At 38.3% G+C, this 22,377-nt stretch overlaps 1 protein-coding gene across 1 annotated transcript; it reads left to right on the plus strand.

Moving 5' to 3' along the window:
* Positions 1-373: 373 nt before the first annotated feature.
* On the plus strand, positions 374-9,076 carry LOC117430524 (uncharacterized). The gene is made up of 2 exons (XM_059001563.1): positions 374-555; positions 6,807-9,076. Exon 2 carries the CDS (start codon positions 6,816-6,818, stop codon positions 9,036-9,038), a length of 2,223 nt encoding a protein of 740 aa, XP_058857546.1. The 5' UTR covers positions 374-555; positions 6,807-6,815; the 3' UTR covers positions 9,039-9,076.
* Positions 9,077-22,377: the final 13,301 nt, after the last annotated feature.

A 22,377-nucleotide genomic window follows, 5' to 3' on the forward strand; every position in this document is an offset into this window, starting at 1 on the left:
TTTTTATCATCAATTTTAAACAAACATACAACAACAACAACAACAACAACACATACACATACACACATATACATTCACAAATAACCAAAACCGATATGAATGGAATTCCTTAATAAAAGGGTAAGAAAAAATAGTAGACCGTTTACTTTGGAAATTAGCGAAACAAGGTTACCGCCTTTCGGGAAGAAAAAAAAAATCATCCCTCTACCTACTTAATGTTTTTTGCAATGTTGTTGTTTTATCATTGTGGACCACCTTAAAATTGTGACGCCAGGTTGTCATGGAAACTGGTTTACGCTACAAGGACTGAGCTAGATAACAGTGCAAGAGATATTCAGCAGTTTGATTTCAGCACCACGCTCCGCCTGGACAGCAACCAACGCTTGGAACTGCCAGACTTGATAGAGCTCGCGCCTATACCTGAGAAAATAGACTGTAATCGCTTGCACTGTCTTCAAACCGACACCTGTTGGAACAGACCACTGGTTCACATCGTGTGGAAAAACAAGGACATTTATAGAGTTCTACTTTTGAAGTGAGACCGAGAAATATTCGGTAAGTTTTAAAGATTTTAAGTGTTATATATACTTATATATATATATATATATATATATATATATATATATATATATATATATATATATATATATATATATATATATATATATATATATATAGTGACATTTATAATGTCAAAACTAGAAAAAGGGTAAACTGTTATTGGTTACCTCTAAGTTTAGGAACTCCACTTCAATGCGCTTTCCCTTTTAAAGATAATACTGATACTAATACTACTTATAATATTAATACACAATGTATTACTCCGATTCCTTCTGCAGAGTGCTAGGGTTACTTGTGATTTGGTGTAATTAATGTAATTATGGGGTGGGGGTAACATGTGAACCTATAATTAAGAACAATCTTTCGTGTGTTTTCCAAAATTGTCTCCTGTTCTATCACAATGGTAATCATTAGCGATTTTGTTTTGGGGTGTTACAGACAGCCAGTGCGGTTAACAACAGGTCAGGCAGTGGCTGGCTCGGTATTGTACAACGAATTGAGCCAACTCTCTTAAGGGTGGTGAGATGCTTGGAGTGCGTTTGTCTGTGAATGAATGAATGTCACATGGCCAGTGACAACAATAGGAGTCAGATTTTTTTCAGCTATAGAATTCTTTTATTTATTTATTTATTTATTAAATTCTTCAATAGTTCCCAGTTATGCAGAACCTTCAATATGTCATTATTTAAGGTATAGTTATTTTAGAACCCAACAAATTACATGTTGGACTCTGCAGATAGCCAGGCATATTTTAAACGTCGTTACAATATTGAGCATTAGTAGAGGTATATTATGAAACTTCGCATTTCGGTGCTTTATTTTATTGGGCAGATTTCGATACCGCTTTTCTGTTCGGCACTGCGGGTGGTTAAAGCGCTCTACATGATACTCTGCATAGGGCGTTGAGTTAATAAGCAGATCGATAGCGGCTACACAGAATGAACACAAGCAGAACATGTTTTTTTATAGTCTATTTTGATTAGTCTATGTTGCGGGATGATTGTATGTATCTGCGCTGCCTGGGATTATATAAAACAGATCAGACACGAGACGCATCTGGAATGCAGGTTGAGAGATGAGTCACTGGCTTATTTGCATAAAAAAAAAATGAAATGGGGAGAGGCTGCAAAATTGCCGGGGTTACATTCATGCCGACCAGCATAGGTTCTTTCAGGGTTATATGTTACTAACACTGGCGTATGTTTGCGATGAATGAATTATCACCACATAGTATGTATCACCACCGCCACGTGTAAACGTGTATGTGCAAACCCGCTGTGCATTAAAAAAGACATACAGTGTCAATGTCTGAGTCACGTTGTAGTGATAAAATACCGGTACATCAACGTGTTGTATATGTGCAGCAAGAGTTTAAAAACAGGGCTGTGCGGAGCCCTGCACTAGGGTTACAATGTGTAATAGTCCCCAGTGGAATTTTACACATTTCTACAGCATTGAATCTCTGCAGGACCATAAACAAGAGAATATGTGAAACAGGATACTTGCAAGTTAAGTCGTGTCAAGATCTGTGGAGCCATGAATACACTGGGATGCATTGCATTATTTGCATAGCTGCAGTATAAAACATACCAATCTTTCTATGTAATTAGGACATACATTATTAGGAAAGTGTCATATTTCAATTTTGGAAGAAGTTAAAAAAACAGACTCCAAATTATTTAAATTCATGAATTGATAGTGATAGTGGGATACTGCAGCTGTAAACCATTGCTGTAGGACAAGCTTATTGTTTATAAAAGGGAACAGCCCTAAAACTCAATTTAACACAGTCACTGAGCCTTAATCCAACAAATATTTCAGTGCCATACTTTATACACAGTATTGCAGGAGGTAAATTCTGAGCACAGTTTTAAATTGTTGCTGTGGAAAACCACATTTCAAACCAATATGAAGCACGCTGTCTGCCAACATGTGTGTCTCTGTTAAAATGTGGTATCCTGATGTTTATCTTGTAAATACCACTTTAATCTAGACAAATTAAACCAATGTTTAAAAGCTTGTTCAGTTACACTTGTAGGTGTCAGCTATTGCAAATAAGGCTGTTGATGGTAGTCCTGGAATCATGTTGCACATCATTTCCCTCCATCTACCTTCATTGTCCTGTAGTGAATGTTTTCTCCACAGCAGCATTTCAAAGTGGTCTTCTGACTGGATCAGACTCGAAGAGCAGCTGATAACTGCAAAACTGCAAATGGTGCATCAGCTCAGGCAATTCAGCAGGAGTTTTAAAAAAATAAATTAGGCAGAGCAGCATTTGGCAGATCCTACTCAGTTGATCCTACTGCAAAAAAAAAAAAAAAAAAAAAAAGCAAAATGGTCTATTCCATCAGGTTGACAAACAGTAGCTATCCAAATAATCCTCTGTGTCTTTTAGTTGCTAAACTAAAAGCAATTCACCATGGAACCCTGTTGATTTGGGCAACAGTTCAACAGCAGCCACCTGTTGGCTGTCTGAGAGTTTAAAGTGAAAGTCCCTAATGCAGTCAGCCTCCAAACAACATTCGTGCATTTATTGCTGAACACCTGCACAGATGAATTAAATAACAAAACAATTGTCTTTTTAGTTTGCAAATAGGATTTAATAGGTTATATAACTACAGGGTGCATAAAGAGTGCAAGGATATAACAGTCTTCCAATCTGATACAATCTGAAGTCATGGTTTGTACACAAACATGGGAGACAGTTGTCTTCAAATACACTTTATACACCCTACTGTTAGAGATATTATATGACAAGTGTTTAGCTATTTAGGAATTTGAATTTGATTCAGCGTCAGGCTGTTTTCTCAAATGGATCCTTTGTGATGCTTGTTTTTCCAAAGTGTACCGTATCATATTATTGCAGAATAGCTGGTCTGGGAATCATAAGGAAAGTGATTAACAGAGACATTATGGGCTATAGTTTTTATACAAAAGATCAGGAATACGTTTACGTAGTTGAAATGTATTTAAGGCAGTTGAATGTTTAGTTTTAAGCTCTTTATTCGCATAGGTATGTCAATGACTGGGATCCATTCAAGTTTTACTAGACTTCTACTACTATTTACCATGCTTTATGAGGCTTATTGAATTACTAAACTATGCATGTTCTTTAAGATAGGAGAATCTTTTGCAATGGGTTTCGGTTCTTTTACAAAAGTTTTCAGGTACCAGTGGAAATGATGTGTGTCAATATGAGCTATAGGCAGTAGTGCGGAGTAGTGGTTAGGGCTTTGGACTCTTGACCGGAGGGTTGTGGGTTCAATCCCAGGTGGAGGACACTGCTGCTGTACCTTTGAGCACAGTACTTTTCCTAGATTGCTCCAGTAAAAAAACAACTATATAAATGCGTAATTGTATGTAAAAATAATGTGATATCTTGTAACAATTGTAAATCGCAGATGGCTGTGGTTTTCAATGGATGTAGGATAACCTTCATTTGGTCCTGAATATTGATGACAACATGGTCTGTCAATGAGCTGTGGCTCTGATGAAAACCCATCCTAATGTAAAGCTGGTTATTTTACCTTTCTGTGTTTTTTAATATAGGCCAGGAAATGAATTTGATCATATTGTGCTGCGCCTCTAAAGTTACGGTCACAGTACCCTGTCATGTGTTCGGTCACAGAGACCAAACCTACAATTAATACAGGTGTTGGTGGGAAGGTCAGCTATCTGAGGCATGGTTTTAAACAAGAACACTCATTAATAATATGTACTGCGGATAAAGCTGCTGGTTCCACACACACACACACACATAATTATATATATATATATATATATATATATATATATATATATATATATATATATAATCATTATTATTATTATTATTATTATTATTATTAGTAGTAGTAGTAGTAGTAGTAGTAGTAGTAGTAGTAGTATTAGTAGTGCTGATAGTAGCGGTAGTGGAAAATGTTTAGGCCTACATCTTTATAAACTACAGCAGTTTACAGTCTTAATACCGACTCCAGCCTTACCTGTTTATCCATTGCTACATTACATTTCTACATTAACTGCTGAATAAAGGTTCAAATAATCTTTTCATGCCCTTTGTTAATGAAATAAGATCAAATAAAATTGTATGTATAGCAGATCGTATGTATATCAGATTGTATGTATATCTCTTGGGGTTATAGTGTCACATGAACCTCTCATATAGTTACAGCCTTTGGATGTCAGAAGCATCACGCTATCCCCTTGAAATAATAGATGCATTACAGCATACAACCATCAGGTGGCACAATAAACACATGAATTAAAGGTAAAGAATTGAACCTTAAAAGGGAAACCATTTAAGCCACAGTATTGTTTTGTCTACAGAGAATGCGATGTTGGCAGATTAGACCTAACACAAAATTGTCTTACTCTACTGATTTAAAACTGTTTTTGCTCTTCACATTTGATTAAAGAACAGTCTATTAATCAACATGGGATCACCACTATCTTGTGCTTTTATTGTATCAATGTTGAAATGTGAAGCTCAGCAGTGCATATTACCACTCTGCCACATACTGTAACTGTGAGCTGTAACTCTGCAGTGCTTTAGCTGGACTTTAAATGCATCAGACAGATCTGCTGCTTTTAGTTATGGAAGGAGAAAAGAAGATATTATATTCAGTAGCCAGCAAGAGAAAGCTCCAGGTACAGCAGGATGTATTATTGCAGTTGAACTTATTAAAGATTGAATTCTCTAGGTTTTAAAATCCATTTTCCAGCACAAATCCACTTTTGTGCTTTCTTGTAGTGTAATATATTGCTTCCAGATTCACCTGTAGCCGATGTCATTTCCCCTCACAGTAAATAGTTTTAATCTGAAATGATGGTGCTGTTAAAGTGATATAAACATCATCCATAACTATAAGTAAACAGACGTTTCGGATCGTGCCTACAGAAGGCACTGAAGAAGGCACTAGCTGAAACATTTACCAACTTGACTTAGCTTCTTATAGTTTTGCCTCAAATAAACCTCACAGTTCAAATGCACAGTTTGGGGTTTACTCGAAAAGGCATTACATTATTTCTGCTCCAGTACAACATCTTATACCAGTTCTGTGCCATTGTTTTTTTTTTCTTTAACAGATTTGTGTTTCCATTGGACGATAATACCCATGTGGTTTAATGTATAATTCTTTCAGTAAAAAAGGGGACCTTTTACTTTAAGAAAATGAAATTCATAACATGTCTTTCCAGAAGAGAAGCAATGCTTGTGTCATAACAAAGCCTTAAGTGTGAGTCATTCTACGTGCAATTGTGCTCATCCATTCATTCCAATCCAAATTCGCAAAAACTCTCTTTAATATTATTATCGTGGTTACTGCTTTGTCGGTTCAACACTTTATTTGTTATCTAAAGTAGAATATTAGTGTGTAGTGTTTGGATGAAATGGGGAAAGAGCTTAGTGCTGTGCTGTATGGTGCTTCATCTGGATGATATAGCTTTTTCTATTTTCTTCTTTTTTTATCAATGACACCAGGATGATTAATGCTTTGAGCCAAGGAAGGGGTGAGTCATCTGGTTAACCCTATCCGTACCAGAGATGGAGGCAATAAAATCTGAAGCAGCAAATGCCAGATTCATCCATAACTATGAAACACTCAGCAGTTTTCAAACACATATTGAAAGAGCATATATATGAAAGAGGATACAGAATATATGCATTTTTAAATGCACTACTTTTTATTCTTGAATTAAACTATGTCAAGATGAGGCATGATCAACAAACAGTGAACATTTGTATAACATGTTTATAAAAGAATGTAAACACCACTTTATTTTCCTTATTTATAATAAATAATAAGAATAAAGTATATATTTTACCCCCTTCATTAATTACATTTGCTGGATTTTTTTTCTATTTTTTCAATTAATGAGGAATACAGCTCAGATATTTTTAAAACACCTTGGTACAGATAAACAGATTGTTTGCAAAGCTTCATAACCTATATACAGTACTTGGGGATCGTGGGCAGACACAAGTATTTTAGAAAAAAACTAAACCATTGGGAATACTTACAGATTCGTTTACTTTGATTTCATTCAAAGGTACTGTATTACTACAGGCATCTCCTTTGAAGATGCATGCTTTTTACAGAACAACAAAGGGCCTGTACCTGCGCTGAGGTAGAGAAGAAAATTAATTGACATAAGGAAGTTCTGTGGTACCGTTTTTAAAATAGTCAACATTTGATGTTGATAAAGCTGGATCTAACATTTATTTCTTCCTTTGTGTTTGTTTCCAGCTTGCCAACATGACTGAGAGACCAGCTCGTAGGTTTCAAAACCTGACAATTGAACAAGTTCACACTTTAGACCAGGTCCTAACAGAGGTGATACCCATTCATGGGAGAGGCAACTTCCCAACACTGGAGGTGAAACCCAAGGACATCATTCATGTTGTAAAAGAGCGACTGGTTGAAAAGGAGATAACTGTCCGTGACATCCGTCTCAATGGCTCGACTGCAAGTCACGTCCTGGTCAAGGAGAATGGGACCAGCTATAAGGATCTGGACATTATTTTTGGAGTGGAGCTCCCTAAGCAAGAGGACTTCCAGATCGTGAAGGAGGTAGTCCTTGATTGCTTGCTAGACTTCTTGCCCAAGTGTGTCAACAAGGACAAAATTACTGCACTGACCATGAAGGATGCATACGTTCAGAAGATGGTCAAGGTCTCCACCGAGCATGACCGCTGGAGCCTCATCTCACTCTCCAACAACAGCGGGAAAAATGTGGAGCTCAAGTTCGTCAACTCAATGCGGCGCCAGTTTGAGTTCAGTGTGGACTCCTTTCAGATTATCCTGGACCATATACTGGAGTCTTACCAGGACTCTGAAAGAGAAATGGCAGCGATGGCCAAGGCCAAGAAACTCCTTGAACAGATCAAAGAAACTCAGACTAAGGACAAGGAATTGCAAGCCCAAGACAAGACAATGCCAGCCCAGACCCAAAGGTCAGTGGATCAGGCAGAAGAATTGCTGGATGAGGCCAAGGCATCACTGGCCCAGGACAACCAGCTGACAGTCCAGGAAAATGAGGCACCAGCCCTGAACACGGAAACAACATCCCATGGCAATGAGTCACAAGACCAGTGCAAAGAAACACCAGCCATGTGCAAGGCAACACCAGCCATGAGCAAGGAAACATCAACCCGGGGCAACAAGTCACCAGCCCAGTGCAAAGAAACACCAGCCATGGACATGGAATCACCAGCCCAGGACAAGGAGTCACCAGCCATGGGCAAGGAAACACCAACCCAGGGCATAGAGTCACCCGTCCAGAGAAAAGAAACCCCACCTCAGGACATGGAGTCACCAGTCCAGAGGATAGAATCATCAACAAAGGACAAAGAATCACTGATGCCAATAAAGGAGTCCCAGACCCCGGCCAAGAAGTCCCTGAACCTGGCCAAGGAATCACTGACAGCAGCCGTGGAGTCAGAGACCATGGACAAGATAGCACCAGCCCAGGATAAAGAATCTTTGACCAAAATCATGGCATTGCCAGCCCAGGTCAAGGACTTACTGACAGAGTCCAAGGAGTCACTGGCCAAGAACAAGGAATCACTAGCTCAGACCAAGAAATGCATTACCATGGACAAGAAGTCCCTGAACCAGGGTAAGGCATTACCAGCCCAGCCCAGGGAGGTAACGACTCATGACAAATCTTTACCAGGTCATGCTGAAGCCTTGCCATTCCAGGAAAAGGAATTGGTGGCCCAGACTAAGGCATTGCCAGTCAAGGTCAAGGACTCATCAGATGAGCTCAAGGATTCATCAGCCCAGGCCAAAGATTTACAAGTCAGGGCCAAAGTATTACCAGCCTGGGACAAGACACTGCCTGTCCAGGACAAGGATTCAGCAGCCCAGGCCACTGAATCCCTGGCCCAGAACAAGGAATTGCTATCCTTGACTGTGGTGGCCGAGAGCATGTATGGAGATTTTGAGCAAGCCATGGACCACCTGCGCTACCGGCTGATTGCAACCAGGAAACCAGAGGAGATCCGTGGTGGTGGGCTCCTCAAGTACAGCAACCTGCTGGTCAGGGAGTTCAAGCCAGCCTGTGAGACAGAGATCAAGACCCTAGAGCGCTACATGTGTTCCCGCTTCTTCATCGACTTTCCGGACGTCAACGAGCAGCAGCGTAAAATTGAGTCCTACCTGCGCAACCATTTCATTGGCGAGGAGAAGAGCAAGTATGACTACCTGATGACCCTGCGTAGGGTGATCAACGAGAGCACCGTCTGCCTAATGGGCCACGAGCGGCGCCAGACTCTCAACATGATCACTATCCTGGCTCTAAAGGTCCTCGGCGAGCAGAACATCATCCCCAACACAACCAACGTGACCTGCTACTACCAACCAGCGCCTTACATGAGTGACCACAACTTCAGCAACTACTACATTGCTCACGGGCAGCCGCCAATCATCTACCACCCCTACCCTCTGCACATCCACATGCAGACTGGTCTGGTGTAGCAAAAGGTGGGAGTAGTAATAAAGATAGAGGGAAATCAAATTCAAATAAAGTGTGAGAATGAAAATATTTCAGGTTGAAATCTTAACAATTGGTCAACGATGCACCGCCTATGTGCGGAGTCCCTTATCTCAAAAAGCTCCAGATAACTCTTGCCTGTAGCTGTTGCTGGCTCGCACTGCAGGCACAGAGCCCAGTGACCTGCGGAAAGTTCTCCGTCTAAGGCTAGACATCACAGAAATCAGTGCGGTGGATCAACTAGAAGGCGAGGTTACCTGGGTGATCTAGTTGAATATATGAATCTAGTAATAGCGGGTCAATGCAGGTGTTCATGCATCAGGTCCAATTTGAAACTGGTGTAAGAAATAAGTAGGCAGGGTTGTGTGACTAACTCATACCCTACTTTTTTAAAGAACGTTAAAGTGTGCCACATCTGTATTGTTCTATTCCTTTGCCAAAATTACAGGTATAAGGTCAAGTAGCTCCTGCTAACTCCATGTTAGCCACATGTACCTGATATAGAAATAACTGTTGTGGTGGAAGATAATTCCACATTTCTGAAGAACTGCAAGGAATAGAAATGTTGGTAACATTTTTTAACAAACTGTCCATGTTTAAATCTATTTAAACAAGAAACAGTCGATACGTTCTTACGTTACTTTTTTTACATACCAATATTCATATGGCTTAGAACCAGAGCGACTAATTTAAAGTTCTTCATTTTGAGAAAGTGAATTTAAAAAGGCTTTCATTTTTGTTTCACATGGTTTTGTAGATTGTAGGTGCATACAATAATGTTGACTGTGTATTGCACACAGCCATTGGCAACATGGCAACATTACTATAGCATCTGTCGCTCTAGTTCTGAAACAGTAATATTGGTAATACAGTATAGAACGTATTAAGTATTAGATTCCATTTCCCATAATTACATACAATTCTGACGTGCCATATTGGATTACTATTTTTACTGAGATGAAAATATTTATTTTCCAAATTTTGTCATTTAGTAGTAGATCATGTGAAAGCAGTGTTAATATTATGTCAGGTTTTGTAGAATGTAAGGTTTTTACCATTATCAATTCCCTCATCTACCTATTACATTGGCAATAATGCTACAGTCGCTTGCCTGTACAAGACCACAGAAGTAAAGGCTTAAGCCAAACTACTCATTGAAAAAGGATAGTTTGTATGGTTCCCATTGACAAAGCTTGGGCAAATCATTATTTACCATTTTGTCAGGGGATTTTTCTTGAACCCTTAAAGCTGACAGTATTCTATATCAATGTCTTTCCCTTGAATCCCTGTTTTTTAGGCTCTATGAAAAAAAATTCTTACAGTATATACTGAACAACAAGTAGTCTATACAATGAGTCATGGATGACTGAGTTCAATATGAAACCCCAGAAATCAATAGGGGTTCCATAATGAGATGAAACAATGGATTTGGAACCCCTAGATAGGGTTTGTTTGGACCAAATGGTTCTTTTTAGAACCCAGTGTACAGAAGCCTGCTGTTCAGTATGTAAGAATGGTTCCAGTGAAAGACTGAATGGAACTTATGATTCTTTATAGAATGCAAAGGCACCCTCTTTGATAGGAGTGCACAAGAAGGAACAATTCAGAACACTAAATAATCTTAAATTAAACAAATCCTATGTTGGTATGTGACGGATTAGCTGCTGCAGGAAAGCACTGGCTGGAAGTGACTAGTTGAAGTTCAACCTCACTTTATACAGATAGAGGCAAGTTCATTTTCAGCTGGAAGTCACACTGTAGATCAGCACCTTTTTACTTTAGATACATCTGTGCACCTTACAGGATATGAAAACAAACCCTGGATGATATTTTCTTATTAGGATTTAACCAGTAAACAATAACCACACAAGTGCTTATCTCCAGAAAAAGTTCCTATGAACCCTATATTATTATTATTATTATTATTATTATTATTATTATTATTATTATTATTATTATTATTATTATTATTATTATTACTATTACAACAAATACATTACATACAATGAAAGCCTAAAGAGTATTTTTAAACATATATAGGGAACAATATGCATTTTTGTCTCAGGTAATGTGTCAAAAGTCTGTGTTGTTAAATAAGCACCCTGATGAAATTTCCAGTAAAGTGTTTCCCTTGAGATTCCCCTTGAATTTGGATATTTTAACCTCACAAGAGGAGAAATGCTGCTTTCAAAATGGTTCCACTTCAAATTAAACATTTTAATTGCATTTAATTGGCACCTTGTTAATCGTCTCTTACTTGCTGGTCAATGCAGTGCAGATAGCAATCTACTTCAATTTACCTTTAAAGGCACTCTGCATTAATACCTTTACAGGGAAATGCATATCTATTTGGGGAACCTGATAAAGGGTTGTTTTCTATTAATCAAAAATGCATACAAATTACAGTCACTATTGACAAGTAGTGGATATATTACAATGCTTATGGCTTAACCAGGATTTCAGTACCTCTTTCACTGCACTCTTGCATTGGTTAGTTTGTTTAGCTCATTTCTAATGTAATCTCTACAGCCCTCTCCCCTCAGTGTTTGTTTGCAGGTGTTAGAATCCTCCCTATGTACTTTGTACTAGACAGAATGGGATTGATTCAAATGGCAGTGGATTTAAATACTGGCACATTTTATATATTATAAATATGGACCCTGGTATTTTCTAAAAGACAAAGGAGACTCTAATGCTGGTTTTAACAAAGGGTCTTGTATTGATTCAATTGTTTGGCATTTTTGTTAATATTGAGTTGATGCACACATGCAGATTACAATTAAGTAGAAAGAGCAGTTAATAAGAGATCAATTCAGAGGAGTCTTTCCCAGTCCAGGGAAGAAAGATTGGGGGCTGTAGTTTGGGCTGCTATTCGTATATGTTGCACTGACATATCTAAAGTTAAGAAACAAATTATCTGCACAACAACAAGAAGAGCATGGAAAACGGTCAGATAGCTAATAAAGGGAAGAGAAACTGATAAAAGCTATAGATTTAGCAATATTTAATGTAAATATTGAGCTGTGAAATAAATACAAACAAGCCTAATTTGTAAAGAAAGTTTTCAAGAAACCCATTGAAAACTTTATTGAGCCTATTGGGGTCTCCTTGTAGTCATTACTGGAGTTTCCATATCAGTGTTTAACAGGGGTCTCCAAATGAATGGGTATGCATGTCCATTGTGTGTGGAGGGTCATGCAGAAGCAATAGCTAACAATGCACTGGAGATGTTTAATAATCAATTTAGTTTCCAGCACTGGGATTCCGAGGGCCTTGGATCTCCGAATTGTTGTCCTAAATGTCTGTCCTAATCAATTTTAATGGATCTGGTACGAGGATGAAATGCTTGTACACATTACATTCTAAAAGAATACAGTCATGGCAGAGCTATATAACACTATGGAGGATTTAAAGAGTAATTTATGTAGTACAAGATCTATAAATACTGAAATTATTGGGATCACATTTGGGCAAATGCACATACCCCCACATTAAAAACCCTCTGTTGTACTATGAATTGTTTGTTTGTCGTGTCTATGAGAAGGTAGACTAGTTATATTGAGGAAAACTTATATTGAGGAAACAAGTAAACCATTATGCTAACATTGTTTTACAAGACTACTTTTGCAAAATACTGTTTCAATCCCAATTTTCAAACAAACTACTGTGTGTTCACAATTTTTAAATAAGCACTTGCCCCACTGGATCCAAGCCAGCTCCTAGTTTATCCGGGCTCTGTAAGTGTGTGAACAGTAGATACTGATATTCACCAGCAGAGGGAGCGCTAACGAGATGCATCGTTGAGGTTCAAAAACAGGACTAGAAAGGTGTTGGCAGTGTGTTAGTTTTGACAACCATTTTTGCAGCAGTAAAGCTTTTTCATAAAATACTGGCACGTAAGAAATATCAAATTGAAACCATTTACTACCCTTTCAATGTGAACTTCAGGGCATGTTTCAATTCTCAAGGTTTGCAGGTTCCGAAAGGTTATTTTTATACAGTGTTTCGTCAAATGTCTGCTGTGAATACAAATTATTTATGCATGCAGTACTGTATCAAATATTGGCGCAATTTTTGGGGTAATGTATAAAAAACAGAAATACAGAAACAACCTGTATGATTGAAGTCAAACTGCTGCTGCTTATACATTTTATTAAAACATTTCAAAAATGCCTAATGCCATTCTTTTCAACCCATGTATATATTATTTATAATGGCGATGTTAATCAAGGCAATAGTGAGTATAGATTTGAAGAGTGTATTGTTGATTAATTCTGACAAAAGACTTCAAAAATGTCTTTCTTTTTTTAAATTTCCACTTACACCTGGAGAATAGACTTTTGAGGTCTTGAAAGCTAATTTATAGCTGATTTTAAACCAGTACAGCAGTTCCCTGCACCTTCAAGAGGCACGTCCTTTTTTTGTTGCTGTAGCTTTTTTTTTTTAATGTCTTCTCCAATTGATGCCCCTCGGTTTCCAGTCCTCGGATCGCATGCAGAGCCTTGGGTTGCGCTTTATATAACGTCTTTGTAAAGGCTGAGGGTCTGTACAAATGACTCACTCCATCACGCTGTTATCTTGTCAATTACAGAGCACTGATCCCATCGTTAGAGTGATCGCTCTGGCCTTGGCTAGACGCACGGGAAACAGAAATGAATGAAGGAATGGGGAGAACAGCATCATGATACCGTGACATGCCGATTTTGTGCTTTTCATTACCAAGGCGTTCGTCTGAGAAGCCTCCTGAGCAAATTAACAACTCAAGACGCTTTCGCTAAAAGCTCTTCTTGTTGGATTTTCAGTCAATCACCACACGCCCAGTTTAATTTGGAGTCTTGTAATGGATAACGACAGCTCCCGAATAACCGGTTTGTTTTACAAACGGGCTTCATAGCAGCAGTTTGACATCATTTAGGTCAAGGTTGTCACGTCTAGAGGGTTTTTTAAATCATATTCTGACCGTTACAAAGAATGCATTCCAAAGCGACTCGTTTTTATTCATGTTACCGCATATAGAAGGCACGTCCCTCTTATTTTTAGATTAACTCTAAAATAATTAGGAAACTTCTTGCCACCAACTGTAAAGTAGGTGTGATATTAGATAATGCAATATCTCTAACTGTGAAAACAATCCTGAAATTAAGCTTAGTCAACAGTGAAAACTTGACCCATTTCCCCTGCTTTGTAAGCATAAAATATACCCGATTCCCAACTTTCCTTCACATCATGTCATAAAACCACAGCAGATTCATAACTAAAAAGAAAGTGTCTAATCATTTTTGACATTCGTTTCAACAAGTCCTCATCAATGTCCTTATATATGTTTTCTTTGAAAAGAAAATGAGTATCACACCACAACAGACATCGAATGTTCTGTTTAATTGTTCTATTGCTAAATTCCAATTGTATTTCTTCACAATGTCTTTATTACATGTCATTGGAATACAATTGTGTCATCATCACAGGTCGCAGTCAGGGCTACTGATGTTTTATTTGATTTAAAAAATGCATTAAAAAAGACAATGCAGTACATTGTAAAGCTAATGCAAAGATAATATATATTTTATACTGCAAATGTTTTCTTTTCCTGTACAGTCCTGTTTTTTAATGTCTGTTGATAAAGGCTTTAAAACGTATTGATTATACACATGGTGTTCTGACAGACAGATGGGTCATTACCAGTACTATGAAAATGTGACCCTGTTTTTTAAGATTGCTGAAATGACTTTATGATTTGTGAGTATTAAATTGAAGACTGGGTAGTGTATGTATATGGTTAATACAGCCCTCCCACTGTGGTTCAATAATAGATGCCTCATTAGGGCCTGTGCTTTTGATGTTCAGAAACAAAAATGCATTCAGTGAAGACTAATGTCAATGCAAGCCTCTCTTGGTTGCTGCCGACGACATGCACAAAATAGCCTTTCCCTAGGGCTCGTTTCAATTACAATGAAGTGTAGGTGTACTGTAAGTGTCTTTGGGAGAGCAGCACAGAATAATGTCAAGGTTTTAATTAGGTGTCTATATTAAAAAATAAATGTAAGGTCATTGGGGGTGGTGAGGTGGTGGAGGGTTTAAAGTGTATGTTTTGTTTGGTACAAATATTTTCGCTTACTCTTGTCAGCTATTTGTTCACAGATTTTTTTTGTGTATTTGAATTATTCTGTCATATATAATAAACAGTTTTTCTTTTTCTTTTGTAAGTTTTCTTTTGTCTTTTTGTCATGTTGTGTATGGAAGAAGTTGCAGCCTAATTCATTCAAAAGGTGGGAGTGGGTGACTAGGTGGCACAATGGTTTAGTACACTACCCTTTCACTTCTGGAATCCTGGAATGCAATCTAGCATAACAAAACAATCATATAATTGGACACTTTTGCTTGCAGTCACAAAAAAAGCCCCCAGGGATGAGGAGAGACCGAACTGAAAGGATAGTTCTTCCGTAGCTGGCCTGCAGGGCAATGTGCTTTCTTTGAAAGGAGAGAGAAAGTCCAGCTACAGTAACAGAACCCCCCACCCCTGTGTGTAAAGCACATTCTATCATATCAAACCCCTTCCGTACTGAGCACTTCTATTATATATACGAAGGAATGATCACTATTGAACCTGCTCTTTGAGGGCCTGTGGAGCAGACATGCAATATACCAATGGGGGTGGCTGTCAGCAGCACAATGGAACAAGCAAACCCTGCACACTGAGTAACATGCTGTACTCTGCTAGGGAGGTGCTCTCGAATGACTCATCCAAACATGACCCCTCACAAGAAAACAAAGCCAGGTGAGATCTGAATGTATCAGGAAGGGGGCTGTGAAAGAAGGGTTGTCCCTGTGCCTTGTGACTTGGAATATTAAAATGGATTTCCTTTAAAAACAATATAACAAAAAACAGAGGCATTATAAAAGTTCACCTGGTAAACGTGTACTTTGTAATTTTGCAGTTTACTCTTCAATGAACCACAGAGCTTCACCACACTTATTTGTGATTTACTACACATGCTTAAGCTTTAAATGCTTTCACTACCCTTTCATCGTGCTTTTCACTTTGCAATTATTTTACATCAGCCAACTTCGAATAGAGCCCTTCATCTGGTTTGCACAGGTTGAATAAAAGAGCAGCTGGAAATATCAAACAATCAACACACAGACACAAGGGATCAAACTCCACAGGCTGCTTCTACACTAGCCTTACAGCCAGTGTAATCAAATTCAAAATTCTTACTGATTCCAATCACCCCAAACCAAAGCACTGGAATATAGGTCGTAACAATTCAATCAATTTACCGCTGGCAGACAGTTAGCACAATTGAATTGGTAGGCCCCATGAGCTTGTTGGTTTTGTAACTTTTCTGAAGCTGAGAAAATGAGAAGCCCTGATCATCTGTTATAGGGAGGATAACTGAATAAATGGCAAACTTACTCAAGCTTTCACTGGCAATATGTTCTTTGAAATAACAGTATTGACCATTTCACCACCAGATAATGAACAAACAAGCCAAATAAAAAAAACTTTTTAACTAAAACAAACCACAGTATGCCATCACAACTTACACAAGGAATTGATATTAATGCTTTTAATCACTGCTATAAAAGGAAATCATGAACTATTCAAAATACCATATGTGACTTAGCTGGGTATCATCTTTAGAAGGGCTTGCTTACCAGTCTCCCATACGGAAAGCTATTGTAAAACATGTGGTGTCTTATTTACAAATACTTAACTCTTATTTAAAGACTGCTTTGTCTGAGAATTAAATCAGCTTGTTATTCAGGAGCCATTTATAGACTGGTGTTAAAGAGTCAGAGTGTGACTATCTGAAGAGGTAGCAAAGGGGCAGTCATTGAGAGACTTCATAGCTGATCTGATTGGGTCTGGTTTGGAATCCTGGTTCCATTCCCACTGCATTAAACTGAATCAAGTCCATAGGTTGAGAAGCATGAGCCCATCACTTTTACATTTTACCATTTTACACATTCTGATTAAGAGGTTTTTAGCAGAATGACCTATGATTGAAAACTGTATCTCTAACAATGAGTGCTGCTACTTATGTGACTATCGCCCCAAATGCACCTAGTGTGTTTTCTAAATGTTAACTGAAAATTCGGGGGGCGTGAACCAGGGCTTTGCTATTTCCTAATTTCACCTGCCTATCATAATTGACAAATTTCACCTGTCTGTCAATACTGACTCCCTATAATCACAGTCACAGCTCAGCTCTTTCTCTTGCATTTTGCTTTTTCCCTCCTCCTCCTCCTCACTTCTTTCATATGCCGCGTGCCTCTGTGTCGGTCCCCTCTGGGGGGATAATGAGTCTCACTTCCCCAACCTTGAGTTCCAGTAACTCTGCAGGTTCTTCGTGTGGTCAGAGGGGACCACCGGCCACACTATTCTTTCGCAGCTCATGCGCTATATATCTTGCCTCACGAAAGAAGGCTCTGTCTTACTTCCTCCTCTACCCTCCTGGGAAGTGACCCTCTTAATCTTAGTGCTCGAGGCCCATAACTAACAATTATTTGTGTTCTTTCAGATTCCTTTTTCCTTACTTCAAGACTTTGTATGAGCTGTTCCGTCCTCTGAGGGTCAACCCCGTTCGCTAACTGGGACCCAGTCGCCAGGCCGACTCTCTCTTTTCAGGGGCCAGGAGGCCATTAGGGCTAGACATGACTCCATAGGGAAGGCGCTCTCGGTTGGTGTCTGGCCTGTCCTTCTCTCTCTGCCCTGATCTAGAGGCCAAGCCTCGAATCACAAGTTCCAAAACACTCCCTTCCTCTCGCAGCCCTGGTTCCTGCCCCGTGAATTAACTATGAAGATAACTCTTGACCTATTGGCTTTAATCCTTGTCTTTAGGACAATGATGGGTTATGAAAAACCAGTGCACTTATTATAATTACGCTCCTTCAAACAGAGTTTATATATACAGCTAAGTGATATTTTATTTATAAATTTGAAGGGTTTTAATAGCTTCAGTACTACTGACTTCCTTTAAAGCTATCACAGTAGGACTTGGATCAGGAGATTGGATTACTGCTAGGACTAAATTGCCAAGGTCTGTTTATGGGGTCCCTGTTGTATTTTGGGCGATAAGCACTTATTGCCTCCCTAAATGCCTTTTATACATTCTCTCAAGGAAGTAGACATGCAATGTTTTGTTTTCCACAGAGTTCATAGCCCTATTATCCCCTGCAGGGGATGAAATTGAAAACGCTTCTAATCTTGGCTTTGTACTACTGAGCTTGGAAGCTGCCTTTTTTTACTGACCTGCTTTAGACCGGCAATTTAAAATAGGAAAGATTTATGCAGGGTTAGCATTGCAGCGAAGGATGAGTTTGCTATTTCTATTCCTCAGGGAGAGCCAAGGCTGTTCATCTTCTGTTTCACAAGCTCTGTTCACAGGTCTTCAGCTGAAGCATGGGCAGGTGAGGGTGCTGTTAAAAAGCCAGTAGTGACCCACGTGGCTTTCAGTAGGAGGCAGCACAGGATCCCCTGCAAGGTGACTAATAGAAGTGTGTCCCAGCCAGGGAAACAGTCATCATTAAAGTGCCACTGCATTCTCCCACCCAGCAGGAGGCCAAAAGAGAACCATCTCTTGGAGTTCAGCACTCGCTGAGGCTGGGAGCTGAGATATTTTTAACCGCCCATCCGCCCCTTCCATTATTTTATTCAGATATTTTGTCATCTCAAATTTCTGTAATTGTTTTGTATATTTACTGCAACATTTCCTACAGTTCTTATAGGATGTGCTGAAACATTTTCAAACCTTCCTAATGAGATCTCAAAGTAATGTATTATAACATGTTTATGTATAAACAAGCATATTGTTGAATAATCTTTGTTTTTTTAAGCATGAGAATCATAACATTGTAATAACTATAAGTTATTTAAAAATGTATGCTTCTTAATTAATATATAATCACATTATAATTATGGTAATAATTACCAAGTACAGTAATGTTAAAGGAAGTACCTGATGATCACACTATAATTACATTTTAAATACACTGTTGTTTACAAGCAATTACTCTTTAACCTCAGCATAATATCTTAGTTATACATAACATAACACTGCAGTTATTAAAAAGTAATTTCAAGTAAGATAATTATTGCCACACACTAGAAGTAGGAAAACATACATCTCTCTGACTGCATTTTGCTTCCTGCGGGGGCTGCAATAAGGAGATTGCTTATGGTAAAAGAACATGTATAAATACATGAATTCCCAGAGGGTTGGTTGGAGACTTGTCTCTCCGCAGCTCAGGTAGTAGCTCAGTGAGAAGACCAGGCTCTATTTGCTATTTGAGGACCCACCATTGTGCTCACATTTATGTTAAATGTCATCATGTGGAGGTTGGAGGGTGGTTCAGTAACACCATTAGAGAGGGCTTGTCACAGTACGTTTGCTGAAATATATCCATGCAAATACACTTTATTTCAGATATGCATTGATTTGCTTTGCATGATATTTTTTTTATTTGTATATAAAAAAAACTGTAAGAATATCATTACATTTTTTTTTAACAAAACAAATTTGTCAATCTGGCTGTAATTAATCACGCTGAAAATATTAAATACAACAGTCTGATATCCATTTACTTGAGCAACATTCCAAATGGTACATACAGAAAGCATTCTGTGGAAATTTATTGACACTAATGACATAATAAGCTATGTTAAAAGTCATGTTTTTTTTTTTTTTTTTAATTCTCTGTCTACTTTGTCTCCCTGGAAACTGAAAACATAATGGCCATCAATGTTTCTGGAGAGGGAAAAACATGCTAAAGGCATTATGAGGTACAGGGGGCAACGTTAAAATGACTTAATAACATTATTATTATTATTATTATTATTATTATTATTATTATTATTATTATTATTATTATTATTATTGTTATTATGCAGTAGCTCTGTCAGACTGTAGTTCTAAGGTAGTAAACAGTTCTCAGACATTGGCTTTGAAAAACCAAAACTGCTGCTCACGATTGTAATCAGAGATGGCACAAGAAATAAAACATAGCCTTTAGATTTCTTATACTTAATACAAAATTAGTAGGACATATGAATTGTTATAAACCTCATGGATCATCGGAAATTCCATTATTGGCCAATAGAGGAGCAAGCTACTCACTCTGCACAGATCTGCAGGTCCGATCAGCACCTGAGGGGGTATTTATGCAGTTTGATTCATCCAGTTTATTTCCCTGCTTGAAGTTATCGTCTAGAATGAACAGCCAGGGACTGCAGCGGGAGAGATTTATGAAAAGAGCAGAAGCAATAATAAATCTAGTCACAGTTTTTAAATGTTTGATAAAATAATGAGCAATCATACTTTTCATGGGGTCATGGGAAGCAGTCAGAATTTTCATAGAGCAACTCTTTTTGTTTGAATCCAACACTAGTCTACAGTATATGGGACTGTAGTACAGACAGTACTTATCCTATCATTATGAAGACCTTGTGACTAGCTGTAGTCCACTTGGTCATGTATTAAACTAAACAGAAACCAATGCAAACTTCCTGAAAACCACACCAGGAACTGCTTTGAAGATGGATCAATATGTGTTTATTGTGTGTAGTTTTAGCCTCAAACCCACAAGCAATTGCTTGCAATCTGTACTGTGCAAGCCACAGTGCGAACACACCTGCCTTACTACAGCTGTCATTTCAGACCCTAGAATTACTAGAGCTATTGAGTGCTAACATGTTATTTCCAAATCACTATAGGCTGCAATCTGAAGACAAAGTTTACATTGTCATTGCTCCTGGAAAGAATTCCTTCTATAACCCTTTGAATATTCTAGCCACATGTTTTAATTTCACTTTACATAGCTGACCCCGAGGTTACCTTTCTTATATTTTATTGGTTCATCCTTCTGCTTTATACAGTGTTTGTCAAGCTGAAATGTGGCCTAGCAGTCATAAGTGAAAATAGTTTGGTAGTCTCAGCTTAGCCCACAGTGGACATTATTGCAAATCACACGTTCACCACATAAAGTGTCTCTATTGTCAGTTTTTTGTTTGAGAGAACCTCTGAACTCAATGGTAGAGTCATATTGTCAACACCCCACCCCTAGTGGAATTAAGAAAAACATCAGAGGTACCACATGGAACAAATGGGATATTTCTTACATCCACTGGGGGCAGGGTGTTGCAGTGGGGACAAGTTAATGGTACCAGAAGTACTTATAGATATTTCTCAGAGCTCTATTAAGGGCACTTTAAAAAAGTCACCAGGATGTGATGACTGAAACAGAAAATGCATACAAACTGAATCTAATGTAAAAAGAGTACATCAGTTAGGATCATATTTAATATCCATATCTAGTTAGTCACAAACATTTAACTAATCACCAGACGATGTCAGTACCATGTCTGACTACAGTCCTTATTGCACCGTGACTTTCACCAATACTAGCACATACATTCACATGCAAGAGCGAAACAGATAAGGTGTTTCATTTCATTTGAAAATAAAGCAAAAAAGCAAGCCAAATCCCATAGCAGCCTGGGTAATTTGTATTTATTTTAATAAAGCTGTGGAAAGTAAATCCCACTTGAGATTAATGACGCTCTGCCTGGATGAATAATGCCCATATCTCCAGGGGCCCCCACAAATTGAAGTTTTGTAACCATTTTATTTACTTCTTGGGTCTGTGCGTGCTGCAACAGAAACTGTTAGAATCATGAAATGATGTGGAATTGGTGAGCTAGTTCTAAAGGCTACTTTAGCTTCAACATTACTCGCAAATTAACATGCTTTCAATAAAAGCCCCAACTTTTAAAGTTGTATTATATATATATAGGGGCAGTGTGGTCCAGTGGTTAAAGTCCAGGGCTTGTAACCAGAAGGTCACTGGTTCAAATCCCACCTCAACCACTGACTGACTCACTGTGTGTGATCCTGAGCAAGTCCATTAACCTCCTTGTGCTCCATCCTGCGGATGAGGTGTTAAATCACTGTCCTATTGTAAGTAACTCTGCATATAATGCACAGTTCACAGCCTACCTCTGCAAAGCACTTTGTGATGGTGGTCCACTATGAGAGGTGCTATATAAAAATAAAGATATTCTATATATGGGATGTTTATAATGCAGCATTCAGTATATTATAACTTAAGTATAATATACACCCTGTATGCAATCTAGCAGTTTAGCAGGATGCAGCATTCCATTTATCACCATTGCAAAAGCCCCACTTTCTGGGTTAAAAAAATAATAATAATAATGATCTATACAATGGTAGTAAATGATTGTAGTATTTTTTGCTAGTACTTTAGCACTGTATTGGATAAAGCAGCAGCTGTGCGGTCACTTATTTTGAATACTTAATTAGG

Source organism: Acipenser ruthenus, chromosome 26 (genome assembly GCF_902713425.1).
Source record: "Acipenser ruthenus chromosome 26, fAciRut3.2 maternal haplotype, whole genome shotgun sequence".
In the NCBI taxonomy this organism is placed as follows: domain Eukaryota; kingdom Metazoa; phylum Chordata; class Actinopteri; order Acipenseriformes; family Acipenseridae; genus Acipenser; species Acipenser ruthenus.